The 21,645-nt window shown below is 63.6% G+C and overlaps 1 protein-coding gene across 1 annotated transcript in view; it reads left to right on the top strand.

The window, feature by feature from the left end:
• The window catches only part of TAFA5 (TAFA chemokine like family member 5), a 93,764-nt gene that overhangs the window by 64,913 nt on the left and 7,206 nt on the right, over positions 1-21,645 (top strand). Inside the window, exon 3 of the mRNA XM_047785948.1 lies at positions 6,949-7,076. Within this exon, the coding sequence (XP_047641904.1) occupies positions 6,949-7,076 (128 nt within the window). The remainder of the gene's footprint in view (positions 1-6,948; positions 7,077-21,645) is intronic.

Raw genomic sequence — 21,645 nt, 5'->3', positions numbered from 1 at the left:
CGGTGTGGGGCAGCGGGCAGTGTGGGGACGGCAGGGCCACTGGCGCAGCCGTGGGGTGGCTCAGGGGGCGTGACTGAGCAAAGATGGAAGAGGTTGTGCGGGTGGCGACGACAAAGCCCCTTAACAATGTCTGGGGGGTGGGGCTGATGCAGGGGGAGGGCCCCCTCCCTGTCCCCTTGGTGGCCCTGGCACTGGTCATCGCCGTGGCTGGGCTGTCCCTGCCTGGCCTCCAGTGCAGGACGCTGTCACAGAACACCTCCGCCCCACCCCAACCACAGGGCGGGCCGCCTGCCGGCAGCAGCCTGACCCTGGGTGACAGCCCTTTGCGCTGTCCCAGCCTGTGAGGAGCAGTGACAGGAGAGGAGGGGGGGCAATTCCTCAGCCGGGGGCATCCTGATTGGCTCTTTCATCAACTCTGTGCTTGCTGGGGAGGCCGGTGTGTCAGCAGCCCGCACTTCCCAGGCGGGGCCTCCCGGGCTGGTCACCTGTCTCACCCCATCGCTGTGCCATCCTCCAGAGCCCTGCTTATCCGATCCCTCTGTCCCCAGGGCCCTGGGAGGCCGGCCTGAGAGGGGCTGCTGCAACGGAGGCCCCCTAGGGAGAGCTCGGAGCTACTCAGGGTGCCCCCCGACCTCCCAGCCCCTCGGGCCCTCCTACCCGGGCTGGTTCCTGCTCCTAGGAGGGGCCTCTGTGCACCCAAGGAGCAGGAAGACGGGAGCCCAGGGCCCTCCTGCAGCTCACAGGGTTCCCGCGGCAACAGCGGCTCAGTCCCCTTCCCGGGGCCCGTGTCAGCAGTTCCCGCAGGAGGTGCTTCCAGATCCCGCGGGACCTCCGTCCCGGTTAGGGGACTCCCGTCGGGGGAGGGGGTGTCTATATGCTTTGTGCACAGTGTCCGCCACCCGTCCCTGTGTGTGTGGATGTGGCTGACCCCTGTCGCCAGCAAGATCTGGGTGAGTCTGGGGGACAGACATTCCTGGGCTGGTGCTGGCCACGCGGGCGCCTGGCCCCTCATCTCGGATGGATGAGGTCCGCTTAGGTCTGTGTCTGAGAATGTGGCCCGTGTGTGTCTGGAGTCCCACTGGTTTTGTTCTGGATGGTTCATTTTTCCAAGCTGTTGAGTAAAGTAAGCAGATTCGCGTGTTAATGGAAACCAAGAAACAGTTTATTCCAAAGGGAGCCGTGCAATTTTCAAGCAGCGGAGGGCGCGGGCGTTGAGTGGAGCGGCGCCGACTCGCGATCCCCGGCCAATTAGCGCTGCTCGGCCCGTCCATCTGTCCAGCCTCAAGCCCACAGCACGCTTGTCACCGCAGCTGCACCCGAGCCAGCGTGCTGCCGACCGGACTCCTGGTGGTTTCAAGGTCGTCCCCGCCGCCGTCCAGTGCCTGAGGTTTGGGAGGGTGAGGGTGTCTGGTGGGGGCGTGTGCTAAGCTTCCACACCATCAAAGCCTGGCGGCGGGGGGGGGGGGGGGGGGAGGCGGGTCCCGGCATCATGTGCTTCCCTGCGGGGAGGTGGGGTAGCTGGTGGCAGGCTCCCCACACACTTGCAGCTCAGTCTTTAGGATTCCAAGTGGCACACAGGGACATGCGCCCACACACACACATGCATGCATGCACACACACCCGTGCATACAAATGCACACACGGTCTGCAGCTGGGCACGCAGGCCCGTGGGCACAGGAGGTTCCTGGGGCTCTGGTGAGCCCCTGAGCTTGGGTCTGTTCAGACCCTCCGCCCACCTTCTCAGGACCCCCGATTGGGAGAGTTGAAAAGAGGAAGATGGGGGGGTTTAGCCTTGTCGAGGGCAGCTTGGGGAAAAGCCACAAGCTGAGCATCCCTCCTGGAGCAGGAGGAGTCCAGGCTCTCTGAGGCCCTAAGCGTCTGCCTCCCACTTTCGATCCAAGGACCTGAAGCCAAGGATGCTGGCTCGCACTCAGGCCCCCGTGTGTCCTGCGCTGTAAGCCCCCATCCCAGGGCTCTGGCGAAGGCACTTGGGCAGGCCCCCGTCCCTGCTAGACTGTGTGCTTCCTGTGTCACTACCAGCCTTGCAGCGGGCACTGGGCACAGAAGGAGCCATCCCGTGTCTGCTGCTGCACTTTTGCTGATGACCTGCCCCGGGGCCGCAAGTGACGTGGGGAGCAGTGTGTGCTCGGTGGGGGCGGGGGTGTGGTCCTGAGCGCTGCAACCCACCATCCTGGCACGGCCTGCCTGCGTGTGACACACGGCACCTGGGCCCCACCCCTCCTCCCGTGGAATTGCTGCAGAGCCTCTGTTGATGCTGGGGTGCACCTGTCGGGAAATGGGGTGCGGAGAGCAGGATGCACCCCCAGGAGGAGGCGGCCCGTCTGACCCCGCCTGCCGGCAGTGGCGGGTCCCAGAGTAACGTGCAAATGTCCCGTCTCCTTCAAAGTGGACCTTCTCCACCCCGATCCGAGCCGTGCTGCCCACTCGCTGGGTCTGGGGGTGGTGGGGGCGGGGATTGTGGCAAGAAGGGTTTCCGGCTGCAGCCATCCGTCTCAAGGCTGCTGGGCGGCGCTGACCCTGCCTCAGAAACCTGGCCGAGGACTGTGTTTTGCTGAGTCCATCTGGGTCCCGAGCAGCCAACAGCCCCCGGGGCAGGGAAGGAACCGGCCCTCCCCTGCTCTGTCCGCCGCGCGCCCCCCCCCGCCGCCCGCCTGCAAGCTTGGCCCAGCGCCCTGTGTCCCCAGAGCTTTTCTGTTCTGTCCCGGGCTGCACGGGCTTCATTCTGGGAAGTGGGCGGCCGGGAACGCGCCTCCATGCCCGGAGCACTGGGTGTCCTTGCAGAGCAGGATTCGGAGGGAGAGCAGCTGGCCTGGCCATCCCGGGCCCCGGCGCGCACCACTCTAGGGGACAGTGACCCCCGGGCCTGCGTCCCCACGTGCACAGATCGCGTGCGGGTGGTCTGGGAGGTGGAAGGAGAGGGGACTGGGCCAGGCTGGGTCCCAGGGCCGCAGCGCACTGGCAGAGGTTCGGGTTGGCAGAGCTGCTACATTTGGGGCCCCAAGGTCCAGTCTGGACAGACCTGCTCCCCAAGGGTCTGGGACAGGCACTGGATGAGTGGCCCGTGCATTCGGGCACTGGATTAGGCTGGGCCCTCTGTCCCCAGCTATGCGCCACCGTCACTCTGCTCCCTCGGCCCTGGGGGACGCCCTCCTCAGCTGAGAACTGCCATGACGCCATCGGGGCCCAGAGGAGATGAGGTCGTGACATGTGGGCATGAAAGGCTCCTTTGTCTCTGGGACGCGGTGGCCCCGCCCTGTGCCTCCAGCAGGAAGTGGGCTGGGCCAGGCGAGCTGAGCTCCCACGGCCAACAAAAGCCCTTGTGTGACGGACAATGGCTGTGCCCTTGGCAGGCCCGCCCCCGCTCACCCAGGCCACCGCGCCAGCTGGGGACAGGGCGATGGTCAGGGAAGCTGTGTCTCTGCATCCTGAGAGATGTCCCCATGCCTGCCACATGCCAGGCCAGCCCAAGAAGTGGCCCACATGTATGACGGTGTGTGTGTCTGTGACGTGAGCACGTGCATACATCAGTGTGCTGTTTCTCATGTGTAGATGTGTGCGTGTGTTTAAACACGTATGTGTTGCACGAGCACATTTGTGTGACCTTGGCATTTCCGTGTGTGTGTGCCATGCACACACGTGTGTACACGGGTGAACGTGTGTGGCCTGTGCCCCTCCCCCTCCGGCAGGCACTTGGGTCTCCCCGCCCCCCCCCAAGGCTTCCTCCCTCGGCTCCGCCTCGTGTTTTGAGGGCTCTGTCCCATGACAGTGGCGGCTGCATGTCCCCGCCCCTGCCGTGTCTCCCCAGCTCTTAGGACTGAGTCAGTGGTGACAGAGGGGGAGGTAGGGTCAACAGCCGCCACGTGGGCTCTGGGGAAGTTGACCGGCCTGCGGCTTTGACCCCGGCCTGGAACCACGCTGAGCTGCGGCCTGGGGGGAGGAGCCCAGCGGTTCCCAGCCCCTGGGCTGTTTGGATGCCGGCTTGGTCCTCCCCCCACCCCCACCCAGCATCCATCCACCGACCCCAGCTCCACAGTCAGCGGCCAGGAGTGCCTTGTGGCCTCGCTGGACGTGTTCCGAGCATTGACTGGCCGAGCCTCGTAGCTTCTCCTCTGTCCCCAGGGCACCATTCTTCCTGGGAGGGCGGAGCCCATGGGGAGCCCTCAGGCTCCAGGTCCCCAGCTGTGCACAGCTGTGCAGGTGTGAACCCACCCCGCCTCCCTCCACCAGCCACCCCACCCTGACGGCGGCCCTGCAGGCCAGCCGGGGCAGCGTGGGCCCCAGAACCAGGCCTCTGAGGTCCCGGCCGACCGCCCTCCGATGGCTGGGGGCCCCCTGGGCGGCCGGGCCCTGCCTCCCTGCCCCAGCCAGCTTTGGGGACGGCGCCTGAAGGCCAGGCCTGTGGTCTGAGATAGCCACGTCCCCGCCCCGGCTCCGTGGACAGGACAGAGGGCTGGGTCCCAGCCTCCCGGGCAATGGGGCTTCTGACGGTGTTTCCCTGGGTGCGCCCGGCGCCGGACGGGAGCGCAGGCTCCGTCCGGCTTGTGAGCCCCACTTGAGCCTTTTCCTGCCCATCCAGGTGAACCCCAGAGTAAACCCTGCTTCTTCCCGAATGCGTCCCGTGTGCTCTGGGCTGTGCACGTGGGATCCCCATGCTCTGAGGGTGGGAGATAAACATAAAATGGAGCGTCTGGGAACAAAGAAGGGGGGGTCCCCCCTGCTGGCGAGTGGGTTCTGTGCACTGATCGGGTCTCTTCCTTCCCCGACCCCAGGGTTCAGTCCTTCCTCCCTGACGCCGACCCGTCCGCTCTGGGCTGCACACGAGGCGTTCCCCGGGATTGGGAGCAATGTGCCTTTCAATCCTGTAGCTGCTTGGTGGCTTTAAGGGTTGCATTTGTTGGTGTGCAACGAGGGTTTCGTGCCATCTCTCACTGTCACCGCAATGATGCACCGGGGAGGCGGGACGGCCGCAGGGACTCCTGCAGGAATAATGAGCAGACAGGAAAGGAGCCCCGAGGGGGCTGTGCTGGTGAATGCAGCCTCCTGTCGCCTGTGCTGGTCCCGGAGCCGTTTCCGTGGCGGCGGGGCAGCCCCTCCCCCACACGCCCGCCGAGGCCCCTCCGTGGGAACCCGGCTCTCAGCTGGAGTGTTTTTCCACGCGCGCTTCAGTTAGATGAGGGGCATTTCTGAGCTGCAGGATCCCCACGGCTGTCTCGGCTCAGGCTGCGGTGATGAAACAGCAGGGGCTGCGGGGCTTGAGCAACAGAAATTCATCTTCTGGTGGTTCTGGAGGCGAGGAGGCTGAGATGCGGGTGCTGCTGACTCGCTGCTGGTGGGGACTTACCCCTGGGGGGACCCTGCTCTGGTGGGGGCCCCGTGGCTCGCAGAGGGCCGCCCGCAGTGTCCCAGTGGAAAGATGGTGAGCAATCGAGGTCACTTCTTGTAAGGGCTCCAGGGCTGCAGGAGGAGGCCCCGCCCCCACAGCCTTATTTAACCCCAATTCTATAAAGGCCCCGTCTCCAGGCATAGGCACCGTGGGGTCAGGACGTCATCCTGCGTCTTTGGAGGGACATGGTTCCACCCACACCACGGCATGAGAGAGATGCTGGTCTCAGAATGACCAGCTGGCTGTGGGTAGAGATGCCCGGGGTGGGGCTGGGTGGGCAGGACCCAGTGCTGTGCACATGGCACATGGCAGGCATCACCAGTCGATCCCAGGACACGCCGCCCTCTGCTCCCAGGTCCTCAGGCAGCTCCTGCTGGTTTGTCAGAAGGGGCAGCAAGAGGACAGTCACCTGGGATGCCGTCCACGTCTCTTTCCCAAACCACCTCCCAGTTCGCCCTTTGTTAAAACTCACCGGGTCCCTTCCCATCCCCTGCAGGGGCCCCAAGGCTCCAGCCCTCAGAGGGGGGCAGTGAGCCCCCTCCCAGGTCCCCCGTCACCTTTGCGGGGACATTCATTGCCTGCCGGGCTGGTGGCGTGATGGGGGACCCTCTGCAACGTGGAAATGCCAGATCCTTGGAAAGCAACTAACGACGTCAAGCTGTAGGAAGTGCAGCGTGTCGTCCAAGCACCAGCGGTTCCTCGCATGGGCCTGGCGGGTGGCACAGGCCCGCGTCCGCAGCGGCCAAAGCAGCTGCACCTGCCCCAGGGACCTTCGCCACCCTGCCCTAAGTCGGGACTCGACCCTGGTTTCCAGAGTGCTCGGGCAACGGCTCCATGAGTGCGACCCTCGTTCCTCCATCACCCAGCCCCGTCCCCCCAGGGCTTCCATCAGAGAAGACGGGGACCCCGGCCCCGCCCCGCAGCCACGGAGAGGGGGGCGTCCTGGGAAGAGAACGCCTTCCCCCTGGCGGCGGGGGCTTGGAGTCAGGAGGGGCTTCACGCCGTGAGGGTCTCCCTGCCCTCTGATGGGGACAAGGACTGAAGTCCCAGTGTCTCAGCACCGGGACGTCCTCAGGGGCCGTCCCGTTTGTGGGTGAGGCCTCGGGAGGGCGTGGTCACTGTGACATCTGCCCTTGAATCGCACTGTTCCAGCCCCTGGCTCTAGCCTCTGGGCAGCCACCACTGCCCCATGGGGTCCTGCCCTGAGCACCCCTCCTGCTGCCTCTCTTGGCTCCCACGCGGCCTCCAGATGACAGGGAAGACTGTGCTGTCCCCTAGAGGAAGGGTTGTGGCTGCTCCTTGAAACCGCCCCCAGCTCCCTCGGGCACTGAGTGGCCAACAGCAGAGCTGGCCCTGGGCAGGAAGCAGGAGACCAGGGAGAGGCCAGGGAGGGGCAGCGGCCTGGCCAGGCCACCTGATCGTCACCCGGCACCGCCCACACGGCCTCCCGCGCCCGAGGTCACGCCGAGGCAGGGGCCGGGGGTGGGGCGGCGTGGGCGGCGCTGGCGCCAGGCCCGCGCTGACGGCCTCTCTTCTCTCCGCAGCTCGGATTATCAGGACCAAGCAGTGGTGTGACATGCTCCCCTGTCTGGAGGGGGAAGGCTGTGACTTGCTGATCAACCGCTCAGGCTGGACGTGCACGCAGCCCGGCGGCCGGATCAAGACCACGACGGTGCGTACGCGTTCGCGGCAGCGACTGTCCTGGCGGGGCGGGGGGGGCGGGGCTTGCAGACCCCGAGCCGACGGTGAGGGCAAAACACGCAGCAGCCGCGTGAGGCAGCCCGGCCCCCTCCTCCAGAACCTCCCTGCTCTGCGGCCCCATGGGTCTCTCCCTGGGCTGCTCGGCCCCTTCATGTGGCCACTGAGTGCACGTCGGCCTGAGCGCCAGACAGAAGCCCTGACGGCTGGTCAGCCCGCGCTCAGGATGGGTTGCCACGGACGTTGTCCTGCTCCTGGGCCATGTGCTCCAGGCTCCAGGCCAGAGCAAAGGTCAGACCCCACTGTGAGGCTTCAGAACCCCTGCCCCCACACCACCGTGAGGGCCTCTAAGGAGGAAGGTTGGGAGGGGCCGGGGGCCTCCCCCAGGTGACCCCTACTGCCCCAGGTGCTGCATGGTGGCCTTTGGAGCAGAGATCCCCAAAGCCCGTGAAGGGCCCCCAGTCCCCCCTGATTCCCTCCCCCCACCCAGGGGGCACATGGAGCTCTGGGGTCCCGCGGCTGGCCTCCCGCAGGCTGGGCGGCAGGGGGTGGCAAAGTGGCTCTGGGGCCACGTTCTCCGAGAGTCCTTTTCCAGAGAACAATTCCTGGAGCACAGGTGGCAGGGGGCCTGGCTGGTAGAGGCGGGGCCCCTGGGCGGTGTGGAGGCTCTACAGGCCGGGCCCACCCAGCAAGGGCTCCCCTGGCCAATCGTGACCCTCCCCCAGGCAACCCCGCTCCCGAGGCTTATTAGCAGGGAGCTGAGGACAGCGTGGCCAGCATCCCGCCTCCATGCCCGGGCACCAGGTCAGGGAGGTCTGGGCTGTGGAAGGTTCTGGATGTTCTCCCCTTCACGGTGGGGGGGCGGCGGTCCCACAGGAACTAGACTGGGGCAAACCCACCCCTTTCCTGCCCTAGCAGCCTTCCTGAGAGCTCGGGGGGGCTCTTCCAGCAATGTCCCCCAGAGCCCAGCTTGCTGTCACCTCCCCAAGGGGAGCCTGGACACCCTGGTCCCATCTGCTGGCAGGAAGGTCAGGCCTGCGGGGGTGCGTTCCGAGGACCCGCTGCGCCCCAGGCTGTCCGTCGGATTTCCGGGAGGCCTTGCGTCTGGGGACTTGGGGCCTTGGCAGCGGCCTCGCCCTCACAGGCCAGGGCCTGGCGGGGTCGCCCGTCCCGACTGGGCTGGGGGAGCCGCCCCCAGCCCCCCGTTGTTGAAGCCGCATCAGTGCCCTGAGCCGCAGGCCGTGCCTGTTTATCTGTGCTCCACACGGAAACGAGGGGTTCTGAGGTCACACCGCAGGCTTTGCCGGACCCCCAGCTCGTTACCTGCCACCTGCCTCACAGCTTGGGGGGCGGGGGGTGGCCTCTGAGCACCCGGGGCACAGCTGGCCTTTCCAGGGTTCCCGTCTACATGCTGTTCCTAAAAGGCAAAGGTCTGGGGACAAGCAGACCGCAGACCCCCAGGGCCACCATCCCCGGATCCGTGGGGGTCCACGTGCGGACGCCAGAATCCTGAGCCCACCCTAAGGCAGGAGACGCCATGTTGGGGACCTTTTGGAGGAAGGCCCAGGGGAGACGAGCCTTGGGAGGAGGCTCCAGGCCACCCCCCACAGCACCGGCCTGGGTGTGCGGTTGCTGTGGGGTCGGGCCTGCCCTCCAGGCAGCACGGCACCCAGGCACCCTCTCTCATCGAGCCCCCGAGCCCTTCCTGCTCCCTGAACCCTGTGCTCCCAGCTCCTTGGAGGTTCTGGGGGACAGCTGCATGCAAAGGGCGCCCCGTGGGCAGCCCCGGCCCCTCTCCCTGCGGGCACCACCTCAGGGACTTAATCCTCCCAGAACTTTACTGAGAAGGTGCCTGTTCCTTTCAGCCCCGCGGCCTCATTGCCCGGAGCCATCGTCTCGGTTTTACAGCTGTGCAGACTGCACGGGAGAGGCTGAGGGACGCGGATGCCCTGGGCCGTGGGACGTGGGCCGTGGAGGTGGGCTTCAACCTGCCGGGTCAGCCCACCTCAAAGGCGGCCCTGCCTTTGCGTGGGCACCGCGTGGCTTCCGGCCCAGAAGCAATTCTCTGACCTGCCCGTCCTGGGGTCAGCCCGCCCAGGAGCACCGCTGGGGCTGGAGCGGGTATACCTGCCGGCCCCGGACAGGAAGCACCTGCCTACCTGGGCCACGTCTCGCTGGGAAGGCAGCGCTGACACCTGGAGGCGCGGCCCTCCTTCAGCAGGTGGACAGGACCTCCTTCCTGTGTTCCAGCCACCGTGTCACACCGCCACCCAGGGAGTGGGTCCCGGGCACTCAGGGTGGCCGATCCCACGGAGCGGCTGGTGACAGCGCTGGGGGACCGGTGGGCTCTGTCCTCTTTCCAAGTGCCTGAAGGGGGTGTCCGCTCTCATAGACGCCCCCGCCCGTGGTGACCTATTTTCACAGCGTTCTTAGAAGGCTCGTTGAGGAGCCCCCACCGCGGCGCAGTGGGTTGGGAATCCAGCTGCAGCGGCTCCAGGTGCTGCAGAGGCACAGGTTCAATCCCGGCCCCGCGCAGGGGTTAAGGGATCCGGCGTTGCCGCAGCTGTGGCTCAGACTCCATCGGGGGCCCAAGAACTGGCATAACCGCGGATGTGGCTGTAAACAATAAATAAGCAAAGGTTCCTTGAACTTTTGAGCCAAACACCCGGAACGCGCCATCCCTGCTCCGTGGCTGTATCTGTGTCCTCTTACCAAGGGCCGCCTAGCGCTGCAGGGTTCCGCATTTTGCCGGGACTCGGCTTCCCGAGACGTGGGCTTTAAGGGGCCTTGGGAGCACGTGGCCCCCCGCCCACTCGTTCCATCCCGGCTGCCAGGTTCTCAGCCAGGGGCCCCCGGGGCCTGGCCACACCCGGACATGCAGTCTCTCTGCTCACACGCCACTCCTTCTCCGCGTGCCCGCGGCCGCTCCCACCTCCGAGTCCCCCCGACGCTGGGAGCTGCCCGGGGCAGGCCTCGTGATCCCACCATCCCGTTCCCGCTCAGCGCCTCCACGGGTGTGCACGCGTGGTAGATGGATCTCCGATCAGCTGAACCCACCCCCGGGCGTGTGCTCAGGCTTGCGTTTCCTACAGGGCGCCGCTTCCCTCTGCGCAGGTCCCATCCCGTTGGCAGATGGCGAAATGAACTTAGCGGACCATGGTCAGCATTTAAAAGGAAGAAAGAGAATGAAGGTATCCCAGCCGACCCTGCGTCCTCAAAGCACACAGGCATCACAAGGCGGGGGTGATGGGGGTTCCAGAGCAGGTGGCATGGAGAGCTGGGGACCCATGTCCTGGGGGACCCCAGAGGACCTGGGGTCTGTGGCTCCCGCTGTTTCTGTTCCAGGCACTGCCTTCGCTCTCCCTTTGCCCCCTTGGTCTGCACTGGACCAGGTGACCAGATGGACATCCCAGGCCCTCCCCAAGGTCACTAGCAGCCGCCTCCTTGGTGCCCACGCAGCTCCTGCTCCTTAGCATGCTGGGGGCTGGCAGAAGGGCAGGGGAAGGCTGGGGTCCCAGGGGGGAGCAAGGGCCCCCGAGGGCAGAACGTCTTCCTGCCCCCTCGCCACTCCTGTCCAGATGTGAGTGGCTGGGGTGGCACCAGCATCGGTGGCACTCGGGAGCGTCCAGTCCATGCCCCGCCCCCGCATGTGCCAGGGTGATGCAGTGAAGAACCTGCGTGGTAGCTGCTTCCACCTCTTAGGTCCAAACAGGCCAGCTGGCTATTAAGCACCGCATTCGAATTCTGTGCTGCTGGGACACCTGCCGGGGGGCGAGGGGCCCCCTGGGGCGTCTGTATGGTCGGCTCGGGAACTGGGAATCACGGAAACCCAGAACATTAGAAGCCCTTCCCCAGGACCTGCCCGGATGTGGGAATTCACCCCGACCCGGGCGTCCCAGACCCAGGAGTGCCGGCCACGGAGGTGCGGACAGGCACCTGGGGGGGCCCTTAGACACCAGGAGGGGCTGCGCAGCTCTACCTGAATCCTGGCAGCGGGGCCAGCCGCCCGCGGCCAGCCCCTTCTGCCTCCCTCACCAGGTCACGAGCCAGTGCCTGGCTCTCGGGTCGGCACGCGCCAGGGACAGACTCTCAGGATGTCCAGGCACGAGGCGGCTCCAGCTTCACCTGGGCTGAGACGCCGCGCTGATGCCGCTCGCAAGCGGAGCATCTGTCCGCCACGCCCTTGTCCTGGGGCGGGCGGCGGGCACTGCCCCTCTGGCGGTCCACCCTCCGAGGGACCATTTCCCCGTCCAGGCCGCCCCGCAGGCCCAGTGTCCCCTCCCCCCGGGGGCCCTTGTCTCTGGGCCTCGGGAAAGCTCAGAGCTTCTCCTGGAGGGAAGAGTCCCAGGAAGACCCTTCATCTCAAGACCCCTAACGCCATCCTGAAAAGTCCTGATTCCAAGGTTCCAGGGGGACAGGAATTTGGGGAGGTCCCCACTCCCCTGCTAGACCCCCCAGCCCAGGGCAGAAAGCCGGGTGCTCTGAGCGGGGGTCCGAGGCCCTGTGGAGCCCGCCGTCCATCCGTGGGGGGCCCAGCACCAGGATCCTGGACGCGGGGGGAGCACAGCACCCCCTAGGAGGGAGGGGACAAGCCGGAGCCCCCGGGAGGGGTTGGGACGTGGCGGGGACGAAGCGGCAGAGGCAGCAAAGCGGCCTCTGTACAGACGCAGAGAGGGACCCGCCAGGCCCACCTGAGTCTGGGTGCTGCTGGTTACGAGGCAGAAGCTTCCTGAAACGAGGAGTTATTTAAAAGCTGTGAGAAGACAAGGACGTGCTTCTGGAAATTACACGCACGTGATGTGTGGGTGCGTCTTTGCAGACTTAGTGCACACCTGCGGGTGTGTGTGGAACAGAATTTGTTAAACCTCTCGCAAATGTTTGCCCGTATAATTGAGGAACTCTCAGAAAGCCAGGAGCAGAACTTAAAAAAACAAAACAAAACTAAACAAGCCGGAAGGAGGAAAGGAGAAAAAAGATGAGAAGATCGATCCAGGCGGTCTAAAAACGCAAGATCCAAAAATAGAGGGAAAGGAAGCAGGCGCCATCAAAGAGGCACTTTCTACACACACTCCCAGGACTCAAAGCCTGCGTTTCCTGTGTGTGAGGACGCGCCACTGGCCGAAAGGGATGTAGAAAGGCCGGTCCGAGGCGAAGCAGCGGGACACTTCAGGCCACCGGAGATGAAAAAGCATCCTAAAAACGCGGAGGGAAAAAATAGGTCACGCACCGAGAGTTGGCCGTCGTGCACCCAGCTTCTCGCCCAAGAGCTCCAGGCCGGCCAGCAGCAGCCGGGCCTTCCCGGGTCTGGGACCCGCGGGGATTCCATGCCAGCCACCCAGGCTGCTGCGGGGAGGGGAGACCCCAGCCTGGAAGCTGTAGCTGGACGGTCCTCCGGGAGGAGGGAGGACAGAATCCTCCTTCCCACGTCTTCTTCTGAAAACCAGTAAAAGGAGACAGATCCGGAGCCCAGAACGAGGCCATGACCGGCTGCCCGCTGGCCGGTCTTCTCTGTCTCTTGGGGAAGAAGAGCTGGGCCGTCCTAAGGGTCAGCCAGGCAGGTGTCCCGGCCCCGCGGAGTCCCGGCCGCCCCGTATGCGGGGGCCTTCCTGGCCCGGACCTCCCCTCTGTCCCGTTCCCCTCCTGGGGCGCCCGGCGTCCTCTGCAGGGTGGGGGGGCTGGGGTTCACAGCCCCCGGGTGCCTCCTGCAGAGGGGCTTCCCCCCGGGGGGAGGCGGGCTCCTGTCTCAGAGAAACACACCCTGTTGCGCCCTCTGAGCTGTCCCGACTGGAGGCCCGGCTGCCTCCTGGGAGGCCCCGGAGCCCAGAGGTGGTGGCAGAGGGGGAGCTTGGATCCCGTTGCCTAGCGGGGGGACTGGGCTGCATCACGCCTGGCCCCGCCTGCCCCCCGGGAACCTGAAAGTAAGTGAGGAGACCCCCGCTGGGCCCTTGTCCTCTGTGGGCCAAGCCCCTGAGCCCAGGGCCTGAGACCAGGTGCAGGAGGCAGCGTGGGCCCTGGGACCTCGTCATCAGGACTCAGGAGGGGACAGAGGGCCCTGTCGGACAGTCCCAAGTCCAGTCTGTGGGAGACGGACCCGCCTTAGGGGCAGCGGCCCCCGGAGGGATAGGTGCACACACGTGAGGCCGAGAAGGAGAGCCATTGGTCTGATCTGTTTGACAAGCAGGATTTTCACCTGTTGGCCAACCGTGCCGGAGGTCCCGCTTGCAGCCCTACCCAGGCCCTGCCTTCCCGCAGCCAACGCCCGGCGGGACCGTGGCCACGAGGGCTGGGGGTGGGGCGCCCAGGATGAGGCCGTGGTCTTCTGCCGGGTGCCGGGGTGGCGGGTGATGGGACCCCTGGCCCCAGGCTCCCCCCGGGGGAGTCCGGGAATCGTGATTCATGTCGTCCCGCCTGGCTCTCCTGGCTCGGCACTGGGTGGCTCGGGGACGGGACGGAGGGACAGAGGAGCAGCGGCTGAGCCGTGAGGTCTGGCTGAGCAGCCCCTCGGGCATGGCCCCGACGGGGCCGTCTGCCTTCTGGAATTTGATGGGTGAGAGCTTTTGGTGGGTGCTCAGAGCCTGATGAGGGGCTGGGGAGAGGGGCTGGGAAGGGGCACAGTGGGTGGGAAGGCCCCCCCACCACCACAGGGACTCTGGGAAAGCTGGGCCCCAACCCAGGCTGGACCTCCGTCTGTCCCCCACGGAGCCCCCTGGAATGGTCGGGACCCTCCCCAGGGTGGGTTAAAGGGTGGGGAGGTGAGCGGACGGTGGGCCTCACCCAGAAGAAGCTCGGCCCCTGCACGTCCCGCTCCTCCCGACAGTGAGAAGCACCCGTCATCACCCGAGCCCTGTCTGCCCTGCGTCCGTCTCCCCTCGAGTCAGTGCCGTTCGTCAGGGCGCTAATAGCCAGACGTCTTAATAGACTCTGGGTGGGAACCCAGACGGGGCGGCCCGGCCCCGCCGCACCGCGAGCACCGTCCCTCACGTCTCCACAGAAAGGTGCCCGGAGACAAAGACCGGCTTTGCCCGAACCCGCGATACTTCCGTCCACTCTCTCGTCCAGGTTCGTCACAGGGGCATGACGTGCAGCGGCTGTTTGCAGTCCTTGTGCCGCCTCGGCCTCGAGTCTCCCTCACGTCGCCCTCCTTTGAGTCACTTTAAATACATAAATGGCAGGGATGGAGATACAAGGAAATGCGTCCAGTGGAAAACGCCAGTGGGCGACGGACGGGCCACCACGTGGGCTTGGGGTGTTCCTGACACCACCGGGGTGGCAGGCGGTCGGCGGGGCAGGGCAGGGGCGGAGTCAGTTGAGGTCGGACCCTCCATCCGTCCCGGGGGTGGACTTAGGCACAGGCGGCTGGGTCACGTGATCCATGTGTCAGAATCGCCAGCTCCGTTCCCCCACCCCCCATCCCCGCCTCCATCCTTTGGGCTCCGTGTGGGCTGCTGAGGTTCGGGGGGGAGCATCACGGCCCCCCATTGCAGGGAGGACCCCCTGGAACGGCTCCAGGGGTGGCCACTGCTTAGAATGCGAGGTCAGGTGGTGGCTGAACAGGGGACCTGCAGAGAGAAGCCTCACTGAATGGGACAGGCCGTCACACGTGTGCTCCCAGCACGGCCCCAGTCAGCCTGCCCACCACGCTGGCCGCGGGCTGTCCTCTGCCTGCCCCCCTCCCCCAGGCCTGTGCCCGGCCAGCAGCGCCCTGCGGTCCTGCAAGCTCGCGTGTTTGCATCTCGTCAAGGCGAGCCTTCCCTGGATGGATAAAATTCAGTGTCCTCCCCAGGGCCCAGGAGAGCTGTTTAACACGATTTGTTGTTGATTCCACGTTTCATGAGCTAATTGGGCAGGAATCCCAGCAAAGTCGTTGAAAGCGTGCTTTTCTCCTGTGGGTTCACCATGTCCTTGTCATCTTGGATGTGACATTTCACTGCCAGCGACTTCGTTTTTCATAAAAGACAAAGGGAAATCTGATCCCTCTTTACCGTGAAGTCTGAGGTGTGTTGAGACGGAGGTTAGGTCAGCAGGTGCCGAAACCCCCTGGGCCGAGGGGCCTTCCTACCCGGTTTCAGATCGTGGGGCCTGTGGCGTCCACTGCACCCCCCCACCCCCACCCCTCCTGCCACTCGCATCCCAGCGTCTGGTCACGCTGACCTCTCCCTGTGGTTGTATCTCCCTGCTCTGCCCGCTCCCTGCCCCGTGCGACCTGCTGTCCCCGGCGCAGCCCCCCGTCCACACAGCAGCTCCAAGAGGGTGGGCTCGGCTCCCACACCCTCCCGATGGCTTCCGGGCACCGCAGTGGGCGTGAGATTTGGCATCGACGTTTGTTAAAGACCAATCTTGAAAAATGAACGGCAAGGACCTGTGTCTCAATCCAGATGCTTTAAACGTCAGCTCCCTAGGAACCTGAGATTCGCCAGGTGACAGAGGGCCTGGGGGACGGGTACCAACGGGAGCACTGTCATTGCTACGGCTCTGTCCCGGGCCCCTCCTCCCCGAGCCGGAGTGTAATCCGGGCTCGCTGGCCTCACGTGGGATCCGCGCTGCCTGGTGTGACCGCCTGGTGCTCGGGCTGCTGCCCGGATGGCACGCCTCCGGGCCTGACAAGTGCGACCACACTTGGGGGTGGCCTTGCAGGAGCCCCCAGCACCGCTCTGGGCCTCTTTCCTCATTTGCGGGAGGGGTGCGCCTGCCCCAGGGGACTTCACGGTCCTTGGGGTTTGGGGAAAGGGAGATAATGGTGGGAAACCTCTCAAAGCCCAGGGGAGTCTCTGAGGAAAAGGATGGTTATTTTCCTTGTGCGGCACTTTCTGGAATATTCTGCAGTGCCCGCATTCCCAACGGGCCTCGGAATGAAGCGACACTCTTGCCCCCCGCCCCTCTGGTCCTCGGTGCTGCGGAGAGGGAACACCCAGACGTGGGGGGTGGGGTCTCCCCACTGCATGGTGGGGTTGCGTCGGGCTTGCGCAGACATGGCCATGTGGCCTCGGCTTTCGTGGGCAGGTGGGCATGTGATGGACGGGGAGCCCAGGCACGGAGATGCCCTCTCCCGCTTCCCAGTAGCCACGGCGAGACAAGCTTCCCCAGCATTTGGAGAAGAGACCAAGAGTCTGGTCCCTGTGCCCGGTCTGTGGGGAAGCGGCCAGGGCTCTCTGGACTAACACGGTGGCAGATGCAGCATCGGGGCTGAACCGCCTCTGCTTCCAGCGCCAGGTGTTTTCTGAACGAAGAGCAGCAGCAGTTGTCTGGCGAGCTGGAGAAAAGAGCGGGTGAGACCCGCCGCTGCTGCGCGGGAGTGGGCATTTCCCCTCTGCTTTGTCCTCTGAGCCCCGGCTGTGACCGAGACGCCCTCAGGGGCGGAAAGAGCCTGTGGCCTCCCCCTGGCACCTGGACCTAACCTGGCCGGGAGAAAGCCAACAGGCAGAGGTGGAGGCTGCCCGCCCAGCCCCCCAGACCCCCTCGGGATATGTGACTCCAGCAGCGGGACACGGAGGGGCCGAGGTAGCAGGAAGAGTCTCCACCTGGGGCAGGAGAAGCCAGCGAGGCTCACGAGGCTGTGGTCCCCGCCGTCCTTCATTCTCGAAGCTTTGAGAGACCTGACCTCTCAGGCAGGATCAGCCCCACCCCTGCCCCCCGGGAGCCGCCTTTGGGGTCCCAGGATGGTCGAGGGTCTCCGCACGTCCCCCAGACTTTGCGAGCCAGCCGGGGGCAGACGGGGCCTCCCCACCCCCGGAGCTGGGAAGTAGGATGCAGACTTGCTCCCCGGCCCCGCCGCTCATTCTAGCCTCTGCCTATTTGAAGGGGACAGAGAAAGCATCGCAGAACCACAAGCGGTCTGGGAAGGAACACGTACACCGTCCAGAAGGGAGCACTTGCGGAAGAGTCAGAGGCAGGGTCAGCCCTGGACACGGCCTGTCGGCATCAAAGTAACTGTACACCTGAGACGCGTCGGCATCAAAGAGAAACTAGAGGCCGTGACCTCTGTCCTCTGTGATGCGGGAGCGAAAGGGGCCGGAGGGAAGGGCAGCCTGGGGGGAAATGCAGGCAAAGCCGCAGGTTTGTGGGCGGAACAGAGGCCGGACACAAAGGCACCCACACATCAGGGGAGCCTGGGATGTGTGCGGACACTGCCGTCCATGAGGCGTCACTGCCGCGTCAGCCCAGAGACCTGGACCGGTCTTAAGCCGGGAGACTGTTCACAGGAGACGCAGCCAAGGGAGCCAGAGAGAGAGGCGCTTACGTGCGGGAACGGAGGACCGAAATTCAGCCTGGGACAGTGCAGGCCCCGTGGCGAGAACGGGAAGGACAACCAGGTTGGGGTGAGAAGAGACGGTTGCCAAGAACGACTCCGAGCCGGGGGACCCCAGGGAACGCAGCACACGCATCCATCCCCGAGGCGTCCGTGGGACATCTGTGCCTGGGAGGGACCGTCTCTAAGCATCCAGGTCGTATTGGAGCCAAAAGGAAGAAGGAGGCAGAAGGACGAGGCCACAGACCTTCAAAGGCACAGATAAGCCACCTCTGAACTCCTGGGACCAAGAACCAGAGGCGGGCGGCGGGGGGGGGGCTCTCTAGGGATTTGTTGAGAAATAGTTTTATTCGAGAATTCAGTCCCATCTCGGGTCCTTGTTTTGGACGAAGGACACGCACAGGACGTTTTAAAGTTGCAAGGCTTTGGAAAGTGCATCGCCCACATTCCTTTCCTGAAAGAACGTCAATGAAAGATGACCCAGAGCCAATCAAGGAAAGGCAGCTGGTGATTGGAAAGGTCATAGGTCACAGGCAAGACGATCAGTGGTGACCATGGAGTCCAGTTAACTGCATGGAACTTGGATTCAAATCATTTCTGTGACTGGTTACACAGCTGAGCACAAAATCGGCAACACTTATTTAACACACCACGTACGCGGTGAGGAATAACCGCGTCACACTAAGCGGATTTGTAACCTCTGGTGAAATTAACATAACAGTGGCTGCAGGGCCGGGGGCAGCTGCGCACGAAGAGAAGGGTCACTTGGTGTCCTCTCATGGATGGAAGGAACTTTCGTCCCTGGGGAAATGGCTTCATTATTAAAAATTCCCTTAATGAGCATAAAAGTCACCCCTTAAAGAAGCAAGAACATGGGAGCTCCCTTTGTGGCTCAGCGGGTTGAGAACCTCACTGACATCCATGAGGATTTGGGTTCAATCCCTGGCCTCGCTCAGTGGGTTAAGGATCCGGTGTTACCGTGCGCTGTGGTGCGTGTCACATCCTGAGTTGCTGTGGCTGAGACGTAGGCCGGCAGCTGTAGCGCCGACTGGACCCCTAGCCTGGGAACCTCCATATGCCGCAGGTGCAGCCCTAGAAAGACAAAAAAAAAGACAAAAAATGAAAAAATAACTCAAATGGGTGTCAAGGTCAAGTACACACCCCTGATAAGACCAATACAAAGAACCAAAGCATAGAACTTTGGAATAATAAAATCACCAAGGTTAAACTTGCCGCAAGATATGAAGCATCTACCATACAAACAGGCTGCTTCCAATTTTCTGTCCTTTCTGAGACCTCTACACAAATATTTATAATCCAAGTGACTGATTAAACCTAAGAAGAGGAATGCGCCAACCTCCTCCTCCAGTCACGATACCATGCAATTAAAACTCCACCCCAAATAACAGTCAGGACCCTGGCAGCCAGGGCCTTCCTATCCGCCGTGGGTTGAGGATGAAATAAAACCTGCGGCCACATCCACCCACCACGCGCAGGATGTGCGGTGTCTTCCCGGCTCCGTCCTGGGCAGAGCAGCCATCATCCACTCACCACGTGGCTTCGCTCTCCGTGCCTTGGTTGTTGCATCTATAAAATGGGCAGAATGCTCTTTCCCGCTTCCCAGGGCCGCCGGCAGGACCGAAGGAGTTGGGACATCAGCCTCGTTACTCGGGATAACGGGCCTGCACCTAAAAGACCGTGACGTCTGTGCGTCTGCGTTCTGGTTAACTGAGAATTACACGCTGCACCTGCGGGAACAGGAAAGGGTGGGCTCCGCCATGTCCTTGTATCTTAAAAGACTTGGTTTTTTAACTCAGAGAGAATGAAAATGAAGACGCCAAGCTCTGGAGAAGGCTCCCTTCAAAAAGAGAGGGAAAAACTGTGATGATGAAGAAGAAATATTCATGATTTTTGACAGATATGGACTTGATCCTTGCCTCTCTGGCAAAATTATAAAAATGCATTTTTACCTCTGTCACGTCTAAGTTTTTTTTTTAAGTTAGAAAATAAATCTGCAAGGAGGAAGGGGACATCGGCACGCATTGGGGGCTCACGACATCCGCGAGGGCACGCGCGGCCAGTCTGCTGATCCCTGCATATGGAAATTTGATTAAATATGTGATTTTCCGGGGGGGAATTACCAAAAATAACTAAAGGAGCGGGACAAGGGTAATAGTCTCTAGTGTAAAAATTCCAGACCAAGCTGTTTTAATTGGCGTGTCCTGGAAAACATTCCGGGGACAGGTCTTTCCCCCCAAACTGGAAAGTGGAAAATTACCCCGTTCCTTTTAGGAACTATTGAAACCCTGAGGCCAGAATGGGTCCGCAAAGTTAGAAAAGTCATCTTGTTCAGGAAAAACTGTGGAGCCTGCAATGTGGGCTGGGCCGCCCCGGGCACTGGGTGCCTTCAGCAAAGCGCCCCGCGGTCTCCAGGACCAGGCACTGTCTTCGGGGCGCAGACGCATCTGGGGGAGCCCCGCCTCTGAGGGGAGCGGTGGCCGGGGCCCACGCTGCCTGTACCTCCGCGAAATGACAGCAGGCTGCCTTCTGCGGTCCTTGCAAAGAACAAAGCGAGGCCCCCGTGCAGTAGGTGTGTATCTGAGATGAAAATATCTTTTAATACTTCAGACGCTGGCAGGAGGACAGGCCCTATCGGGAGACCAGATAACACGTGTGTTCTAACTCAGTAGGTTCTGAAAACGGCACCAGGCCGGCCCTGGACTGACTCCCTGGGAAAATATCGAAGGCGTGACGGCCGCAGACCCCCACGCTGGGGGCAGGGGCCTCCCCGGGACCCGGTGTCCACCTGAAAGCAGAGCCGACATTGCACTGAAGCTGCAACATCCAGACTGGGTTCAAAGCCCGGGCTCAAGGCCCTGGGTGAGGTGGCCTGCAGTCCCCGGGGATGGGTTCCTCTTGGGACGTTCCGGCAAATGTACTCTCCTATTTGCCCTGAGAGAATGGAAGCGGCAGTGCTTACAGGCGAGGTAAACAGGACTCCCGGAAGAGTCTGGAGCTTCGCCAGAAGGGCCTTGAGAACTAACAAGAGACTTTGTTACATTGGGCCAGTCATGAGCGTGGCTTCTGCAGGTGGTGCAGCCGTCAGATGCGGCCCCTGCTTATTTTTGTAAACAAAGCCTCATTGGCACGTGGTCTGGCCCCTTCACTCGCGTATCCTCTAGGGAGGCCGTGGCGGAGTCTTTGTGGAGCGGAGTCCTTGCAGAGCAACTTTATGACTTTAATGGGTGGGCCGGACTGGAGTGTGTGTGAGGCCCAAGGGGAACGCGGCAGTGTCCGTCCCTGCAGGAGCCGGGCAGCCCCGGACGTGACGCTGCAGGGTCCCGGGCTCCCTGATGCAAGGCCGGTACCCACCTGCCTGCAGGGCAGATGGAGCCCGAGGCCCCTGTGCGGGTTTTCTGTGCTGCGATGCTTTTGGCAGCAGAAGCTTGGCCATCGCACAGCCCAGCGCTCGTCGGGTCAGAGGCCAGCCCGGCCCGGCGGCTGCTCTGCCCAGGTCTCCCTGGGCGGAAACCCAGGTGTGGGCAGGGCCACGTCTCACCTGCGGCTCCCGGGAAGAGCCCTGCTCTGGGCTCTGGGCTCTGGGCTCTCTCCCTTGGTGGCCGCGTGAGTTCCTGTCCTCGATGCTGCGGGACTGAGGCCCGTTTCCCCTCGGCTGCCCCGGGGGTGGGGTGTCCCTCGCTGCGCCTGGAGGGCACAGGGGATCCGCCGCGTGCAAACACGCGTGCACACGCTGGCATCTGTGCTCCTTTTCAGATGCCTGAGCGGCTCTAGTCAGTTTTGCGGGGCCCTCTTGTCTCCGGGTGTTTAGCCAGCGCCTGGCGTCTCTGAGGCCTTTGCAATAACTCTTTTTTAAGGAGGGCTTCTCTTACCTAAAAGCTGAGGATGAGGCCCTCAGAGCTGGTCCAGGCCCTGACGGGGGCGGGCCGGGCGGTCACTTGCCGCGGGACCCTCTGGGAAATCATCTCGTTAACAGCTCCTTGCTGAGCACGGTCGGAGCCGAAGGCCCGTCTCCCATCGGGGGACAGCCTGACACAGACGCCGGCCTGTCCCTGTGCAGAATTCGAGGCTCGGGGTGGCCTTGATCTGATGGCAGGGATTCCTGTCACCTCTGCTCCTTTCCTGGCATCACAACCCGGGCCACCCCTGCTGTTGGGATTGGAGCTGCGTGCCAGGGTCCGAGAGCACGAGCCACGGGCTCTAAGGATGCTGTCCTCCCTCCCCCAGGAGGAAGCAGTGCGGCTGGTCCATAAGGAGGCCGCACAGGAGAAATAGAACC

This window comes from Phacochoerus africanus, chromosome 7, assembly GCF_016906955.1.
Source record: "Phacochoerus africanus isolate WHEZ1 chromosome 7, ROS_Pafr_v1, whole genome shotgun sequence".
Classification (NCBI taxonomy): domain Eukaryota; kingdom Metazoa; phylum Chordata; class Mammalia; order Artiodactyla; family Suidae; genus Phacochoerus; species Phacochoerus africanus.
Note: the sequence above shows the minus strand (reverse complement) of the source record. Positions and strands in the feature narration are given on the sequence as shown.